Source organism: Corapipo altera, unplaced genomic scaffold (assembly GCF_003945725.1).
Source record: "Corapipo altera isolate COAL_440 unplaced genomic scaffold, ASM394572v1 59, whole genome shotgun sequence".
In the NCBI taxonomy this organism is placed as follows: Eukaryota; Metazoa; Chordata; class Aves; order Passeriformes; family Pipridae; genus Corapipo; species Corapipo altera.
Genome location: NW_020884917.1, coordinates 5,243,864 through 5,263,353, shown reverse-complemented (window position 1 = coordinate 5,263,353; position 19,490 = coordinate 5,243,864). Strand labels below are relative to the sequence as shown.

Here is a 19,490-nt window from a genome sequence, read left to right as displayed (position 1 = left end):
CCCTTAGAGGAATTGCATGAGGCTGGGTACCCAAAATCGCATGAAAATGGAACAGAGTTGGACAACTGGAGAGGCTGTTGTTTGTCCCCTTCTAGTCTTTCAGTAGCTAAATATTAGCAGAAAGCTTTGCATTTGATTTAACAATTTTATTTTATCTTTGCCTTCCAACATGTAACACCTGATTTTGTTTGAAATATGGGGTTAGAATGTCTAAATCAACATGTGTAAAAGCAATAAATATTGTACACATTTGCAATCATCAATTAGGAAATGAAATGCTTTTATCAGATTGATCAGATTTTATGCTTGCTGACTTTAGGCTTATTTTTTTCTTTAGCGTCCTTTCATCTCTCTTGGCAGTTTGCTCTGACTTCACCTTTCTCCTGTCTGTTCTCATCTACTCTAAACCTGCCTACCCAGGAAGTTGTACTTCCTTTCTTTCTGAACAACACATGGCAAGCATTTTCCAAAAGTTGTTACTCGTTTTGCTAATGCACTTGGCAGCTCTGGCATTGCAAAGTTTCATATAATGCATCTGTTAGATTTTGGCTTTTGTCATCACAGAGAATTGCTTATGTTCTTCTGCTTGTTTCATTAATCTTTATGAAGTAAAGATGTAAGCTCTCTTTAATTGAATACTTTCCTTTGGCAATAGAACAAGCCAAAAGGTGTTTCTCATTAATTTGTTATTCAGCAGGGATAGCCATCTATCTGGATTGAATTTGTGACAATGTTTAGTCCCTATTTGTAGAAATGCCTATGTTGAACATATTTTTCTATGTTTTGCTCAGAATATCCCATACAGCTTGACTTTGTAATGTCATTTGTCATGTGGGAATTGAGCTACAGGGAACCGGTCTGTGTTGACAGCATGTCTCTGTGTTGGTTTTTCCTCTCCTTTTAGTACAATGTGTTTTATATTTGGTCTTATAAAGTTTTATCATGCTATCAAATCAAGAAGAAGGACCGAAATTATGGCTTTTGGTTTTCTCTAGCATGTGATACAAATAGTTTGGACACAGGTCATAATGAGAAATGCTGACCTTTCTTTTTATGACACAGAAAATCATATTCAGACTATCCTGTAGCATTTAATTACAGGGCCATCATTAGCTTGTAAGCATACTTTATTGAAGTGAGAGTAGTAATTTCAGGTATTGAACAGGTCTTTGTCCCCTTTCCAGTTTATGTGTTTTTAGTAATTTTGACAGCTTTACTTCTTTCTGAGTTGTTTTGTGAAAGGTGCAAACTGTTTGTGACCCACTGCCCTGGGTTAAGTGCAAAATTTCATGAAATACAAATCAAATGCACAACAACCTGAGAAATGTAGAAGCATTTTCATTAACCTTTTTAAATATCCTAAATGAATCTAAACTAACCTACATAAAAATATTGTTTTAGGGTGATTGTCCATAAAGTGATGATATTGCAACACATTACTGCCTGTTTATCCCAGATACTTTCAGGCCGTTCCTAGCTGAAATAAATTGTTTTTATATACACTAGGAATTCTGTCATCATATGATCAGTAACTCCTAAGCAAGGAATTGGGGTATCCAGCTGTGTTCTGTACACATCTTGGAATAGCATAGGATCTACAGACATATGAAACTTTGTCTGGGACAAAGTTCTTTATTTGGTTAATTTATGTAGAATGTCTGCTATGAATATATCAAAAAATCCCACTGTCATCTGGCAAAAAATGAAATAAAGCTATGTTGTAGCTTGTATGGTCATTCATGGCTGGGCTTCGCGAATGAGGATTTGGGAAGGGCTCTACCCACGTTTGTTACAAACACGCTGGTGGCTAAAAAGCCCGATATGAGATAGGCATGTCCAGTTGCAAAAGGCACAGCAGAAAGACTCCTTAGGTGGTACATTCTGCAAGACACGGTTCTTTCTGCGTTGTCTTTTCTCCTCAAGAGTGATCCTGTGTGCTTTCTCAAAAGAACAGCGTTATGGATGGTGTGTCTCCAGGCCTCCCGATTGGAGGCCAGAGTAGACCAGTTATGGTGATCAATATGGCCAAGGCTGAGATGTTGTTTCAGGGAGTCCTTGTATCTTCTCTTCGGGGCTCCTCTCATGCGGCAGCCAGTGGCAAGTTCACCATAGAGCAAGATCTTAGGGAGGTGGTGATCCTTCATCCTTGAGACGTGTCCTGCCCAGTGCAGCTGTGTTCTCAGCAACATGACCTCAATGCTTGTGACTGCTGCTTGTTCTAGAAAGCTCGTTATGGTACTACAAAACTAAACCTGGAAAGACACGCTAGTCTGTTTTTCTAGCAGAGCTTTTTGGTGAGGTTTATGTGTTTTTTTTTTTCTTTTTTTTTCTCCTTGAATTTTTAAATTTAGTGTAACATTTTTGAGCATGTGGCATTTGGCAGCTTGACTAATAACGCTTTTGTGCAGTCCAACAGCTTTTAGTGTTATTACATTTTTCCTAATCTTCAGCCTGACCTTTCTTACTTTGTAGTATTTTTTTTTGTCTCTCTTAGGGTGGATTCCAAAGCAAAGTATGTCTCTCATGTGATAAATATATTGACCATTTTAAAGCAGATAAACTAGCAGGAGATTGTTAGGACATATTATTTTTCCTCCAAACTTTTGTCCCATATGATACCTGCAAACATTATTTCTCCTGTGCTATGTTCCAAACCTTGAGTGCCATCACATGACACCTGCACACTAAGCACAGAACTATAAGCTTTGTTGTGTCAGAGGTGACTTCTGTATGTCAGACTAATTGGCCCCCTTTCATCAGGCAGGAATGTCACACCAACCCTAGAGACGTAGCTAAGATTTATTTCCTGTTGAAGAATGTCTTTTTTTTTTTTTTAAATATGTGTCTCTCAGAAATCTGGGGGAAAGAAATACTTTCAGTTCTTCCCTTTGTCAGGACTTGAGATGTATGAATACCAATGTAATTTAGTTGGATAATAGTAACAGTCAGACTCTTAGATTTAATTGGAATGTGGATATATTGCCAATATTTACACAAAATCTATAGGCTTCAATTCATTTTACCAAATGAATCTTCAATCAGCTGCAATTAGTGTCTTGCATAAAGTTACTTCTGTAATGATACCCAGCTAGGGATGAGGATCTTAGTACTATTATAATTTCCTGTTTATCTTGACATTATTATCTTTCAGTTTTACTAGGTAAATATTTTTAGACACCTTAAGTCTTCTCTTGTTGCTCCATATCAAAGATTTGACCATCAAAAACCTGGAGGCTTTTTAGAACAGCTGTGAGCTTCATTATTCCATATTAGCCATCTTATTTTATAAAACATTAATTGTCATGTTTACCCAAATATTGAACAAGTAAATACAGGACCAGAGAGACATCATATTTTTATGTTCAGTTAAGGATACCCCATTTTGAATATTCTTACACTGTATGTTACGCTGCAGACTAACTAAGAGAGATGGTGGAGACCTTGGTTTAAGAAAATTCTTTCAAAATTTTCAGTGGCAAGTTTGTCTTTAACTACATGGAAAGTCCTGAAAAACAGGGGATGCTAAATAGAGCCAGTAAAGTCCCTTTCTCCTTTCTTGTGTGAGCTAAGGGTACAAGATTGCTGGTGGAAATTGTGAGGAATACAGGATTGCTGGTGGAAGGCTATGTCATTTGCTTTGTAAATGTCTCCCATGAAGGCCCATGTTTCCCTTTAAGCTGATACAAAGTAGACAGTGCCAGTTCTTTCATATTTGTCTCATACCCAGCTAATTTTGGTTGCTCACAAAAAGCTTCAAACAGTAAAGGTACACTTTCTTACGTAGAAGATAGACTTGGCTGCAGGGTCAGGACAGGGAGAGGAAGGTTTAGGTGTAAGTCACTATGCTGAATAAGCAAATAACCCTTTAGTAGTCGTACTCTGTGGCACAGGGTCTAATTGGAGATCTGTAACCTTGGTGGTGTACCGCAGGGTTCAATACTGAGCCCAGTATTGCTTAACTTACTTATCAATGACTTGGATGAAGGGACAGATGCCTCAGCAAGTTCACTGATGACACAAAGCTGGGAAGAGTGACTGAATGCTGTGCAGCTCTTCAGAAGGACCTCATCAGGTTGGAGAGACAGGCAAAGAATTGACTGAAATTCAACAAAGGCAAATACAAAGTACAGGCTGGGGGCTGACCTGCTGGAAAGCAGCTCTGCAGAGAAGGACCTGGGAATCCTGGTGGACAACAAGCTGTCCGTGAGCCTACAATGTGCCTTTGTGGCAAGAAGGCCAGTGGTATCCTGGGGTGCATTAGAAGGAGCATTGCCAGCAGGTTGAGGGAGCTGATCCTGCCCCTCTGCTCAGTCCTGGTGAGGCTTTGCCTGGAGTGCTGTGTCCAGTCTGGGCTCCTCAGTACAAGAGAGACATGGAGCTCCTGGAGCAAGTCCACTGGAGGGTGACAAAGATCTTTAGGGGACTGGAGCATCTCTCTTATGAGGAGAGACTGATGGAACTGGACCTGTTCAACCTTGAAGAGACAACTGAGAGGGGACTCTTATCAAAGTCTATAAGTATCTGAAGGGAGGTGTCAGAGGATGGAGCCAGGCTCTGCTCAGTGGTGCCAACCAATAGGACAAGAGGCAATGGGCAGAAACTGATGCACAGGAAATTCCACCTGAACATGAGGAAGAACTTCTTTACTCTGTGGGTGACAGCACAGTGGAACAGATTAGCCAGTGGGGTTGTGCAGTCTCCCTCACTCGAGTCTCCCTCACTTGAGATACCCGAGAACTGACCGGAATTCAATCTTGTTCAATGTACTGGAGCAGGAGGGTCGGACCTGATGACCCTCTGTGGTCCCTTCCAACCTTCCCCATTCAGTGAGTCTGTGAACGTCTATGTTTATGGTAATTTCCAGAGCTTGCTATACAGATTGAATAGTGCTTTGACAATGACAATTTTTAGGAAGCACTTGGAGATCTCACTGGCGATTGTTGTCTTGTACCCAGTTTGATTGTGAAACTGATCTACGTTTTGCAGTAGAGAAAACCAGCTCATACTGCAACAATTTTGAGGTCTAGGCACATGAAGATGTGGCAGTTATCAGAATAAATCATGCCTTCCTAGTGCAAGGTGTAGAATAGGGATTCTGGGAGTTGAATAGGGATTTAACATGGTGCAACTTTCTCTTGCTCCTTGCAGATTCTGTTTTTTACAAATCTAAACTTTATATGAGATTCAGCATCTAGGCAGCTACCTATGCAGCTGAAATGATTTAGAAAACACTCAGTTTTATTAAATTTAATTTCAAATTCTTTTGTCTCTCCTCTGAAATATATTCCCTAAAATAAAAATTTATTCACTGCACTTAAGGAACTAAAATAAATTCTCTACTGTTAAAGACTATTTAAATATTGACTGTAACCTAAGGTGTTAAACTTCGCTAGAGGGGAGTGTAATCATTTCCTTTGTCTTGTCTTCTGAGACCATTACTGTTAAATCCATTCTCTCTATATCCAACTGGGCTTATCTTTTTAGCCTAAAGTATTTTTCATTTTATCTGAACTCTAAGCCACTAATATGTTTTACTAAACAGGAACCTATATTTAGGGTTAAGGGTGGAATTGCAAATCTATTCTTTTCGTGCTGAATTCAAGTATGAGAGAACATAGGGTATTTGGACAAACATAAACTTCAGGTGGTATTTTTATATCTTTAAAAAGTTGTTTTATATATTTATGTATATGTACACCTATATATGCACATGTATGTGTATACACTACAGTTATGGTAAAATCTGTGTACCAGGCTGAAATTTTTCTGAATGTAATTTTGACCTCTCCTTCAAGCTTTTTGTGTTTGTGTTCATAGTTATTTCTGAAGAGTCTGCACTGTCTTGCTCCATTGACCTGTGTAGTTTACCAGAACAATAATGTTCAGCCTTTGATTTTTGTCTGGATAATGAGATCTTTCATTTTGGGCAATAGCCATTTTTCACTTAACTCCTACAAGTAAATGGCTACCTTTTCCCATATGCATTTGTATGTCCATAGTTCCTGGGGCAAACTATTTCCAGTGAAAACAGATTTTGTCCCCACACTAACTTTGTCCATTCAGAATTTAGATCGAATCAGAATTATGCTTTTTTTTTTCTTTTAAATCTATTGTGACCTGTGAAAACCAATTAAACACTCCTTAGAACCTCTAATTTTAACCAGAAAGCCATTAAATAATACCTTTCATTTTGAAACCAGGGTGTTGTAGTTGAAAGGACTTAAAAAAATTTGAAAACCCCACTAGAAAAATGCATAACTTATTGCCTGTTACCTTTCCTGAATTCAGTGTTTGAGGGATGGATGTTTGTCCTTTCCAGAAGAGCATCGCAAAGCATTGTATAGTTGTTCTGTCTACATACTGCATGTTTAATTTTCAGTTGTTTTCTGTTTATGAAAACATTTGTGTGAGCAGATGTGTTGAGATGTCTTTTCTTTGCTAATAATTGAGGCCAGTACGTAATTTCTCACTTGCTTCAATATGCTTTTCACTATTCAATTAAAGTTGTTTTGAGTAATTTTTATTGAGCAAGATTTTGTTTTTGAAGTGGCCCCATGCACTTAACTGGTTTTAATGCTACAGTTCATTCCAGTGAGATAATGGTATATGCCTAGTTAGAGCCCTTCAGAGCATTTTTGGGTGGATCCACTATATTTTATTTGCTAGTCCTCTTCTGTTTGAAAATGAATACACTGTTCTTGCTGTAAACTTAAGGGTGTAAATATGAAAGGAAATGTCGCAAGTTCTCTTTGGGGTCTCGGAGTCAGCTGTAGTCAGAGACATGATTTTGAATAAAACTGGGTAAACTGGTAGGTTTTTTCTTCTCTATCTTATGAGTAATGATGTCAATAAGAATCAGATTTGACCATAAGGAAAGTGTTGAATTCTTTCTTCCAAAACGTTTGTTTTGAGGCTACATTGACAAAGTCAGTGGGTTGGCTGTAATATTCTGATATTCCTGGTGACACTGAGTGTGGAAGTTGAGTTCCTCCACAGCTTTGTGCAATGTGGATCTCATGTCCCCAGAAAAATATCAAGTAATTGAGATAGTTTGTGGTGTAATAGGGAAATCTGTATGGTTAGTGGATATTGTTTTGCTTGGTATGATATGTGAATTGAAATAACGAAGTGCTTTAACTCCAGTTTAAAGTGATCATAATTCCCTTGCACTGTACATTAGAAACCATTTATGAATTTTGTACATAACAGCATTTGCCCAAGTGGATGAACTGAAGAAGATTACCCCAATGAAAAATGGTTTTTAATTGTCTGGTGTAGTCAACAAAACCAATCTTTAGACTGTCATGTCTACTGAACAGACTGCCTGTATATTGAGAAGATTCCAGGAGAATAATGAAAAGGAATCTAGAAGACTCAGAAATTTTTATCTTGCAGTATATGTTGATATAATGTAGTATTAATACTGTCCTCACAGCTAAGAATAATACAGAAATGTTGCCTTAAATCTATCAGCCAAACTAGGAATCTTGTCTGTGACAAATATCTCTTAACTACTCCTGTGGCCAAGGGATTTCTCCTGGAAATTTCTGAAAAGGGAAATGAAAGCATGAGAATAGCTTTTGAATTTGTTACCTCTTAGAGGAGGACAGATGCTTAAATCTGAATATTGAGGGCTCTGCCATTATTAGAACTAATGGAAACCATCAATCAAATGTTGCTCTTTCTCTGTTGACTTTACCCTCTGTGGTGGTGTCACTGGTTCGAGTGACCTCCTCAGTTGCTTGTAGAAGACTTCCTCAACTGGAAGATTTTGTGATTGTTTTTAGAAGAACGTGGTGAGTATAGCAGAGAAAAGCAAGAGAGCATCCTTCTGGCTACAGCTGTTAGTTTTAAGTTAATTCTACAGGTGAACAAAACTGTATTTATGTAGTTCTGTAAAAATTTTTGGTATTTTACATTTCATTGTTGCTAACTCGTGGCAAAAAGATTGTGTGTACTTGCTAAAGGGCCAACCTTACCATCTCTTGTAAACAGTGTTCTGTTTTGAAGGTAGCTCTGTGTAGATGTGGAATAAAATAACAGAAATAAGGGGGGAACAATTCATGTGTTCCACACCATAATGTCATGATTTCAGTATCATTTGTGGTATTCAAGGTATCCTTATGTTAGAGTGGAGATAAAACATAGGCAACATGGGCTCTGCTGGACACCAGTTGGAGGCCTGTAGAGATACCATAGAGCCTCTAAAATGACATCTGAGTTCGACCTCAGCTGACCCAGCAAATTAAAAGAGTAATTCTATCCAAAGTGAATGAAACATAGCAGACACAGGAGTCTGTGTAGAATTAAGATCAAACATGTCATCAACCCACAGAGGATAAATCCAACTGCTTACTCTTAAAAATATGCAGAAATAAATAGAATACAATAGCATTCACTGGTTGTACAGTCTGGACAACTTGCGAACAAAAGCTGAGAAGAAATACTAGTTTATGTTGTACTTGTCCTTGATTGAATTACCAGTTGTTCTGTTTCTATTTTAGGTTATGGTCAGACTGGTCCAGTGGTTCAGAGAGCTGGATATGACTCCATTGCCGCTGCTGTTTCTGGTCTCCTGCATATCACAGGGCATGAGGTATGGTGCTCAACCTACAAATTTAATACAATCTTTGTGCCATGTACCAAAACTGCTGCATGGAACAAGTTAGCCTATGCTAACGCATCTGTTATGCAAGCCCTCCAAGAAGTCTCACCTCTGGGAATCTAAGATATCTCACTCCAGGCTTCCAAAACCAATGTCCCAGAAACAGAAAATGAAAGAAAAAAAGAAAAACCCTAGATCTCCAGGGAATAAATTGACAATGTATGCTAACCTGTTAGTGACCACTTGTTTTCACTTCAAGAGCTGTAATAGACATGTTGATGCCTGGATGATGGAACCATATATGAAATCTCACTGATGCTTGAATATTGATATTCCCTCTTTAAAAGAGGGAACTGTGAAGCTGTGTAGATAACTCTGACAAAAAGTTTTTTCAGTCGTTCTGCCTGGAAATAAGCAGAGAGATGCCATTAGTAGTTCTGGAAAGCTTTATGTGCTGCTAATCCCACTGATCTTTGGTAGTTGCAGTAGTGCAGGAAGCATGACAGAGAGAGTTCAGTATCTGGATTCTAGGGATACATAAAATGTGTGTCTTCACCTCAGAAAAATGGTGGCCAAATAAGCATTTTCTTATGCTGTCTTGAATCACCTACAGATGCAAGGAATGTGGCTCCAAATGTCACTTCTCAAGTAAGGTGGTGTTACAAGTCTGTTCTGTGCATTGTAAATGCTACAAAGTGTTCTGTGGTGGTGCTCTTGATACTCTGGAAGCAGTAGGGCAGATCTCTATGAACTTGCATGCCCTAGATAAACAAGGAGTTCATAAAGTTTCTCTACTTAGTCCAAGTCATGTGTGGTTAGCTTTGAACAACCTACTCAAACATGAGTATTTGACACTCAGCTCTACTGCAGGGTTGATAGTCTGCCAAATAGACTTGTTTTCTGCTGAGAATAATGGCAAACATCAGAACTCTGTGCTTGTGGCAATTATTGTTACCAGAGTTGTCCTTTCTACTAGGAAAAAAAGAATAAAAATCAAGCATTGTTTTACTGAATGAGCTGAAACATCTTGTGCCTAGTGTCCTGAAACTGTTTGTCCATTTCTGCCATGTTATTGGTACATACTTATAGGATGCTCCGTCTTAGAACACGAGAAGACATGAGTGCAGTCCTTACGGCTCTTACTTCCCTTCAAATGTTTAAGGCATGTATACACTAAGCAAAGACTGATCACAGTAACTGTAGTGTAAGTAAATTTTGCATCTGGACCATTGTTTGCAGGGTGGAGATTAATACTTCCAGTACAATGCCAGAAACTTCATGCACACTTAAAAATATACCAAACAAAATTAAAAGGGAGAATAAACTGATAGAAGGAGCAAATGCTGTTAGTGCAACAGAAATAAAGGAAAGGATGTTGAAAAATTGAAAAATGTAGGATTCTTGTAAAGCTTTTCAATGATATGGGAATGACAGAAAATACAACTGTTATACTGAATAATTGCATGTAAGTTCTGTTATGAGAGTAATAGTCCTTGGTGGCCATTATGAAGATGGATTTTATTAAAAGATTGTATTAAGATCTACACTGGAAAACCAGATGTTCACATCACCTCACCAAGACTTGAGGCAATGGAGTCATAGGAATTATTTAATCATTGTCAGTAACAGCTTTGTCTGTTCACTGGGGCCTTTTAGTAATTCATTCAAACTTAGTCACTCTTTTGCATGATTAAAATAAACATGCTAAAACTTGCTTCTTATTTTTCTTTATTTGAAGTTGTTCATGCAGTATTTCCTCAGTTTCTCAAAACCATTTTTTGATGTATAGAAGGACAGTTTTCTTTCAAAGACTCAAGTAGTCAATCACTCCAAAGAAGCAAATGTGGCTTTTGTTGATGTTGTGAAAATTTACTCAAGTGGCTTTAAAATCATATTGTATACTTCTTTGAAAGTTACTTTGAAAGAGACAAGTAAAATCTTCCAGGTTTTTCTTACATTTATATTCATGTGACTGAGTTATGTTTAAAATTCCACAAAACTAACTCTGAACAAAAGCAGAAAACCTTGTTTCAGTCAGCATGTAGAAAAGTGGCCAAAATAAAGAAGACAAAAGAATCTTACTCGCTCTTGTATGGCACTTTTTAAAATAAAGCTTAAATTATTTGTTGACCAGATAACATGGAATTAATATACTAAAGGTAATACGTTCATTTGAAGCGTACCCTAGTAAACGAAGGTATGATTTTTTTTCCTAAATAAAATAGAAAAGGCCACTCTTATAAACTGGAAAAGGAAAAGTTATAACAGACGGTGTCGGTTTTGTATTGCATTGCAATAACTATAGATAATTCAACATAACATCATCAGTACAACAGTGCTCTGTGGAAACTTTGGTAAACAAACCATTGAATGTGCTTGCAGGATGGTTGTAGAGGCATCAACTTACGTAACAGACAAATTATAATGAATTTGAGCAGGAGCAACAAAATACCTGCATGCGTGACTGAAGTGCTTAATATTGAGGTATACATATTCACAGCTCCTCACAAAGCATTTTAATAATAGGATACTAAACTTTTGTCCTGTATCTGACATTTTAAAAATGTGTAGATCCAATAGAAATACATATTCCTGTACGAAAAAAAAAAGTCAATGGCATGTTTTACCTTTTCCCACCTGGAAATAGAAGTTACTGATATCACTTAATGGTAATAAGTTTGAAATGCTTCTGAACATATTCTGAACCTGGAAATCAAGCTATAACTTCTGCAATATTGTGAAGTTACAGGCACAAACAGATGCATTGTGCTAGTGTGGTTTTTGCTGGTTGTACAAAACCAAACACGGTAGAATACTATCTTTAAGTCATGTATTCATGTACAGAAATATACATGGAATTCCAGTTCTTACACATGTGCTTGATTACTTCTGTATTAGAAATGTATGACACCTGTGAAATTTGAAATTCTAGTGTGTTTATGAGGGAAATCTGTATGGTATAAATCGGTAACACAAACCCATTTTGAATGAAAGTAGTTGCTTCAGGCCACATTCAGGTTTTCTTTACATAAATTAAAATATGCTAAAGGACAAAGTTTGCACTGATGACACTTTTATTGTCCTGGATAACAAAATTTATAGATATATCCTAGTTAAACACCACATTCAAGTTTCGTATTTGATGAACAGAAACTTTTTACTTAATATATTCAGATATATCAGTGCCAGATGAATATCCTTTTGATGAACATTTCTATGACTCATTAAGGCAATAACTTAAAATTAATTAAATAAAGCCCAATTTGAATACAAATCCCCTTGCATCTCCAAGTTGATTATTACATGGAGTTTTCAATATTCAAAGTGTCTTTATGGTGGTGCATTCTTTCCTGCTGAAGAAATATTTTTGTTTTACTGAATATCAGACAGCAGGACATGATTGGGATCTACAATCCAGAGAGACCATTTTTCAGCTTAAATTTGAACAAACTGTAACAAAGGAGTATACCTGGTATATAGCTCAGAGCTGTTGAAAAATACAGCCATTGCTGGTTCATATTAGTTCCAGCAACTATTTCACATCTGTAAAGACTACTGGACTTAGAATGCTTTTATTAAGCAGGTCATTTCAAAACAATTTTCATTTTTAATGGATGATTTTTATATTATTGTTGTAAGTTTGGGAATAGAAAATATGTCAAAGAGCAAAAAAAAAGATTCAGGAAAGGAAGCTTCCAAAACATGTTGTGGTTATCTCTGGGCCAGAATATGCTGACAAATTGTAAGGAATTTAGCAAGCAGCAAAAATTAGGCATAAAAGTGTAAACTGGTCGTAAGATTGAGCAATAGTAAAGCACAGTGATGTAAGAAAAGGTCCACTCTACTGGCGTGAATCTTTTTCTTTTCAAATGAGAAAAGGGCATATCCTGATGCTGCACCTAATTAGGGTTCAACCCAGTCTTTGAGCCTTGATGCAGCTTTGTTTGCTTAAGGCAATTCTCCCTAACTAGGGCTATATTTCATCTTTCTACCAGAACAGTAATACAACTTTTGGCTGAGAGGTGTGGCGGTGTTTGTTACTTTTGAGTAATTTCCTTGAATCAAAGATACTGTATAGGTCCTTACTTTGTTCATGTATCTGAAGAAAAGTTAGCTGCATAAAACTACTGCTGTGCTGTCAGAAGCTCTGTCTAAAGGAAAGTATTTCTGTGTGTGTGGATCTTTATCCTTGATGTAAAGCAGCTTCATCTCCCTTCTTCTGCAGGACAGAGATGAAAGCCTGAATGAATCTGTTTCACAGTACTTACAGCTAAGCATCCTACCACTGAAAGGCTGGTTTATGGTACAGGAACTGATTAAAGCTGATTAAACAGTGAAAAATGGCAGCTAGTCATGAACCTTGGTAGGAAAGACCGAGGAAGGCTAGAAATTTTGTGGACTTGTTCAGAATTATAGGTTGTGAAGTGTTAGGGTAAAGTAAAGCTAGCAAGTTAAAAATAACAATAAGAGTATCGTGCTAGTAGTTTGTAGGAGTGTTCTGTAAAGGGAAATCATGAAAGTATTTTAGAAATAAAAGTGAACTTTTTACTGAAGCAAATAAAGTGTTTGCTTTTAGACAGTAGGTAGTTTAGTACTTGATGAGGAAGGTGTGAGAATCAAGCCAATTCATATGTAATAATCTATTGGAATAGTCCTGATTTCTGAATCTTCAAAGTGTAGTTTTCTCATTCAAGGGTGAAATTAATGACACTTTGAAAATGGTGAAAAGTGTTTTCAAACGAAGAATGTTGCTGCACATGTGTTTGCAAAATCTAAAGTATTTTTGATTTTTTTCTCAACTCAGTGAATGTAATGGAATTACTGTAATGAAGAAAGAACAATTTAACAAACTGAGATCTTGCAGCAGATAATAGGGGGGAAATATTTTTAAGTTTGTTTTCTTTTTTGCATTTTATTTCTTAGTGATAGCTCTGCAGATCAAAAACATTCCAGTGCTAATTAGTTTTTTCAGTAGGCCTTTGGACACATATAAAAGAGAACAACTTTCTTGCCTGTTTTCCCCCAGAACTGGGTACAATGAGAGTAGTAAATGGCTGGAACCTTTGAGTTGTCTTTTTTTCTGGGAAGGTGAAGTGGCTTGGTGTAGAGTGTGGAGAAGAAAGAAATAAGAGGTTCTTCAAAAAAGTAGTACTTCCTAAAGCAGTGTTCACCTTAATGTTGTGTGGTTTACATATCAATCTATAGATATCTAGGCTATAGATAGCCACAGACTAATCCTTACTGCAGTTTGAATGAGAGTAATTCAGATTTTTTTTTTTAACTTTGTCATATTTGATACAGATTTTATAATTTTTAGTCACTTCCATGATATGAATAAAAAGCAGCCTTTTCTACCTTACATAGGAAATATTGTCCTACTGCCTTTTATTTCAAAATTGCTCTATTAATGCAATTAATAAAACAATAAAATTATTTTAAGAAAAATATTGTAACTTATATATGACTTGACACCAGATTTATGTAAATCCTGTTGGAGTGCAAAAGAAAAAAGATGGTGAAGATTAATTTTCTTACATGAAGTCAAGACACTCTTTTAAAAATAATTTTAATAATTATCAGTTACTCTTACAATCTTGATTACAAGATTACTATTACAATAATTACACTTAGAAGTTTAGATATGGCTAATTAAAATAATTCCGTAAATTAAATTTTATTGAACTTATGCTACATTAGTTTAAATACATTTATGGGTACTTCACAAGCAGTTATTATTTATCAATTATACTGATTTTGAGTTGTCTTATGATGGGTTTATAGGGGAGCTAAAAGTCTGGAACAGTCCCATTAGCTTTGCACTTCTATTTTTCTTCAAAACTTGAAAATTAAAAAAAAAATACTTCAAAACAAGGAACTACTGTCAAAATCTGATCACCTGACCTCAAACTTTTCAGAATAGGAAGTGGGAGAATGTCTCAGAAGAAGCACTTTAAGATCTTTTGATAAAAGCCTAGCTGGACTGAAATTAGAAGTTCATTTTGCCATTGATTGCAGAAGGGTTGTATTTCATGCCAATGATTACAGAAGTTCTGAAACACAAGTAAAATGAAGATTCTTCCCTTGATGCCAGAAAAGGGACGACATACTGAAAAAGAATATTTGAACCAACAACTTTTCAGTGATTTCAGTCAGAAGGTCAGGAATTTGCCTGTGTTTACATGTGTAATGTTTACATGTCTAAACAAAAAGTTGTTCTTTTTTTCTTGCTAGAAGCCTGAAGTGTGTATACTGGAAAATACAACACTGACCTTTGAGTGGGGGAGGGATAGAAGAGAAGGGAGAAAAAGGGAGTGAGAACAATGAAGCAATATGGTTATGCCTTTCAAACAGACAGGCACTTGTGTCAGCACGCCCTGGAAACTGTTTAGACCTTTGGCTTCTGGGCATGACAAAATTTGGTCTTCACTGGCTTCTCTTGTGTCTAACATTCTCTCTTGTCTTTTTGCACTGGTAAGTTGAAGCATTATGTTATTAGGAACAAAAAGTTACATAACAAATCATTCACAATTTGCAGTATGCAGCATCATAAAGTGACAGTTCTGTGTACCTGCTGTAAGAATATCTGGTTTTCAGTGGTAGTTCTTATACTTCAGTTCACTCAAAGATACTGATTTCTGGCATTGACTGCAATTCTTTGAGTGCAACCATCCAGCCAATTTCTTATCTGCCAAGTGGTCCATCCATCAAGGTCATGTCTCTCTAGTTTAAGAGACCAGGATGTCATGTGGGTTAGTTACCTGCACAAGTCCAGGAAGATGACATCAGTCACTCTTCCCATATCTACAACTGCTGTAACCCCATCATAGAAGGCCACTAAATTTGTCAGGCAGAGTTTGCCCTTAGTGAAGCCATATTGCCTGTCACAAATCACCTGCATACTTTCCATGTGCTTTAACATAGCTTTCAGGAGGATCTGCTCCATAATCCTGCTGGCTATGAAGATGGGCCTGTAATTCCCTGGGTCGTCTTCTTTCTCTTGTTAGAAATGGGCGTTATGTTTCCCTTTTTCCAGTTAGTGGGAACTTCACTGAGCTACCATGAGTGGCTTAGCCACTTCCACTGCCAGCTCCCTCAGGACCTACATCTGATGTATGTCACAAGGTCCAACAGACTTGTCCGTGTTCAGGTTCCTTAGATGGTCTTGAACCTGCTCTTTTCCTGCAGTGTCTGGGTCTACAGTGTTGTCTTTCCAACAAGTACTAGGATGGTTGAAGTCTCCTATGAGGACCAGGGCTTGTGAATGTGAGGCCACTGTTGTCTCTCTGTAGAGGGCCTCATCCACACTGTCCTCTTGGATGAGCAGCCTGTAGCAGCATTGTAATGTCACCTGTAACTACCCTCCCTGTGCTCTCCATCAGCTTTTGATCCATCCCCAGGTGGAACTCCATGCGCTCCAACTGGTCATTTATATAGAGGGCAACACCGTGTCCTTATCTCCTCTGCCTATCCTTCCTAATGAACTGATATCCTTCCATTCCAACACTCCAGTCATAGGAGTCATCTCACCATGTCTCTGTGATGCCAATAAGATCATAGCCCTGCAAAGTTGTATTGTTTCTGCTTGTTTTCTTCCCTTTTTTTGTTTTGTTTTGTCTGTTGTTTTGTTTATCTCATTTTGTTTTGGGGTGTTTTTTTTCTTTAGGATGGGGAGCCAGTTAGACCGGGAGTAGCAATGACGGATCTTGCTACTGGGCTGTATACATATGGAGCAATTATGGCTGGTTTACTTCAGAGGTATAAGACAGGAAAAGGGCTGCACATTGACTGCAATCTCTTGTCAACTCAGGTAGGAGTTTTAAAAAAATTTTCTTTTGTTTCCTTATGTTTGAACCTAAACCTACCATTTGGACACAAATTAATATGCATTAGTTACTACAGCTAATGATGACAAATAATAATGACAGTAATGGCATTAGTGATAGTTTCCCTATTCTACCACTCTGGTAGTGACCATTTTATATGACATGGTTATAGTTACTGTTGCATTAAGTTTGGCTTTCACTTTTTACATGTTCTTGGAAAACAAAGGTTAATCAAGGTTTATAATATCTCTGAGATTTTAACAGTTATAGTAGGTGATTTGAGATAAGACAAGTATAAATGGTGAAACTGGTTTTGAGGCCTTGGCATTGGGCAGTGTTAGTATCAGAGTGGCTGAATAACTTGAGTAAAATCACCCAGAGTAATCAAGTATCACCTAAGTTTCAAAGTAATGTAGTCCAGGAAGTCTACCTTTTGGCTCCAGGAATTGAAGAATAAAGTAAACTTGAAGATGCAGCATTTTTTCTAGACATATTGAAGACAAAATTGTTTTGATCATGAAAGATATATACTACAAATAATGAGAACTTTAAGTTTTCTTTGAACACTTAAGCACCAATGGTGCAATGATTTATAATTTGTAAAAAGAAAGTGATGTTGGTATGAGCTGCATGTGATTGAATGATATGTTGTCTTGCTGATGTAGGTACTTGCTGGTACCAAACGGGTATATTTTGAAGAGGAATTTTTGTTTATGTTTTAAAATGTGCATCAAAATTATATGAAGTTCTAATCAAAGCTACTACAGTGCTCCATTTTTTTCATCTTTATTCAACTGTATTTTCCTTCACATTGTATCTGTCTATACAGTTGAGAGATGACAGTGCCCATTGTGCAGGTGGGCCAGGTCTGAGCAGGAGGTCTGAACAATATGATCTCCAAATGTTCCTTCCCACCTATATCATTGTATAATAATAGTGATTGAGACTAATGATTGAGGTTGCTCTTGTTTTAGTGCCTACTGCTCTTGTCTAAATACCTTCCAAAATCAGATCTGGAAAGGAGGGGAAGCCCTTGCTTAAATCAACAAAGAAATTTTCATTTGTTTCAGAACAAATATTTGTAAGGACTGAATTTAATTATACGTAAATATATTTGTAAATAGTGTGTCTGCATTTGAAAAATGTAATAAGCAGTTTAGAAAAATATTTTAAATGTATGTTAAATACCTTTTAATAGTTAGGGGTTTTTTATGTTTAAGATATTGTAGTGTTCCATATTATGGCAGCTTGTCCTTGATCTTTTTCATTTCTAATTTTATTAAAAGGATTTCTGTTATTTTTTATTAATGTATTTTGGGGTTTTTTGTTTGTTTGTGGTTTGTTTGTTTGTGTTTTTTTTTAAATTCCTTATTCCACTGGTTTTGGCTTTTTTTTTTAAGTGCAACTTTCTTGATTTTTATTAGATATTTTATCAAATGCTGAAAGTAAAAAGAGTTGAAGTTAGGTTTTGCTATAGCTCTTGTATTTCAGCTTGGTACCTCATTTGTCTTTAGAATCTTTTTTCTTGGTTAGGATAGATTTAGCTCTGCACAAAAGTGTTCTTATATTGCAGAATTTCCATCTGAACTTCCACAGCATTGTCCTTTAGGCCACTCACTGGGATACACAGGAAAGGGATTGAAGACCTGGATAAATGTTAGTGAACAAAGCATGTGAGGTGGTATTTGTCTTCTATATGCTTAGCTGAAAAAGTACTAAATGGTGAAGTGAAAGTTTAGTAGTTTTTTGAGATTTTCAAACATTAAATTGTTCCATGCTTGTTACCAAATTATAGTTGTCTAAAAGTTATTAACAGGTAATTCCATACATGCACATTCTCATTGAAAAATAAGTGGGTTTATTTACTTCAGTGTTGGATAAATTAAACTCAAATAAATTGGTATTTTGGAACAGTGTATGGGTATAAAATGTTATTCAGAAAATGGTGCTTTTGTTTTTGATAATCCTGTTACTTCAGTCCATATTAATTTTCAGGTGTTGGCCCAAGACTGCAATGAGAACATATATTCAATTGGAAGAAGTGTTTGTAGATGAGGTGCTAGAGTACCAAAAATAAACCCATGTGATCAATTCTATTAAAAAAATGTGTTAAAATGAATGAAGTAAAATGTAGCTGACTGCTGAGCCTCCCTCTGAGAAAACATCTAGTTTTTCTGGTTAATTTTCTTTCCTTTTGCAAGACTGGTGGTTATTCGTAAGTATTTAAGGATGAGTTTAATAACAGAAGCACAAATCTGAAAATTAAATAAGTAAATAATAAAATTGCTCTTACAGGACTTCTGATGGTAATGGATTTTTTAAAGGAAAGTTAGACAATTACTGTGATAAGATCCATGCTTTCACAGGGATTAGGGTTTTACGTCCAAGCAAAGATACCTAAAACTAGCTCTTCCTCATGTGATGAATGTTTAAAAAGAATGACCTTTAGAAGTTTCTCATGGATGCTGCCAAAACGATAAGGAACCTAAAGTTGTAGACTTTTGGTTTGTTAGGTTCTTGTTGCCATTGATTAATGATGGGATCTAGAGGTCAGACAAGATGTATCATGATAGCTTTTCCTTCAGAATGAGTTTCATTGAAGTGTAATATTTTTTAATGAGAAAAAAGGAATTTTCTGTGTGTAAAATAAAAGCGTTACTGAATCATCCTCCTATTAAAAGTGTTGCAAAAGCAGGGACTTGTATGAAACTTTTTGGTTTTGCCAGCATTTCATGCACTGAGCTAACGTAGGAGTGTACTTGCATCTTTTGTCCAACCCTTTGTTTTGAACTGAGAATCGTGAAGCTGGCCAATACATATGTCTTCATTGGTCAGTGTTGATGTCTTTGATTATGTCAGAAAGGAAAAAAACCCCAGGAATTAAGACACTCAAATAATTAGAAAATCGTGAAAACTGCATGGTTTATTTTATAGCAAAAAAACCTAGCCCATCTATATCTGTGCTATCACTTTTCTGCATGCCTTATAGGATTGCAAGAGGATTTTTTTCTTTTTCCCCAGAGGGTAGGGCTGGAAAATGCTTTTGATACTAATTTCCTGCA

At 36.6% G+C, this 19,490-nt stretch overlaps 1 protein-coding gene across 5 annotated transcripts in view; it reads left to right on the top strand.

Annotated features, from left to right (window-relative positions):
- The window catches only part of SUGCT (succinyl-CoA:glutarate-CoA transferase), a 313,399-nt gene that overhangs the window by 29,681 nt on the left and 264,228 nt on the right, over positions 1–19,490 (top strand). For 4 of the 5 annotated variants that reach the window (XM_027655984.1, XM_027655986.1, XM_027655981.1 and 1 more), the window contains exons 7-8: positions 8,505–8,596; positions 16,269–16,412. In XM_027655984.1, the coding sequence (XP_027511785.1) occupies positions 8,505–8,596; positions 16,269–16,412 (236 nt within the window). The remainder of the gene's footprint in view (positions 1–8,504; positions 8,597–16,268; positions 16,413–19,490) is intronic. The other variant, XM_027655985.1, reaches the window with a different exon arrangement.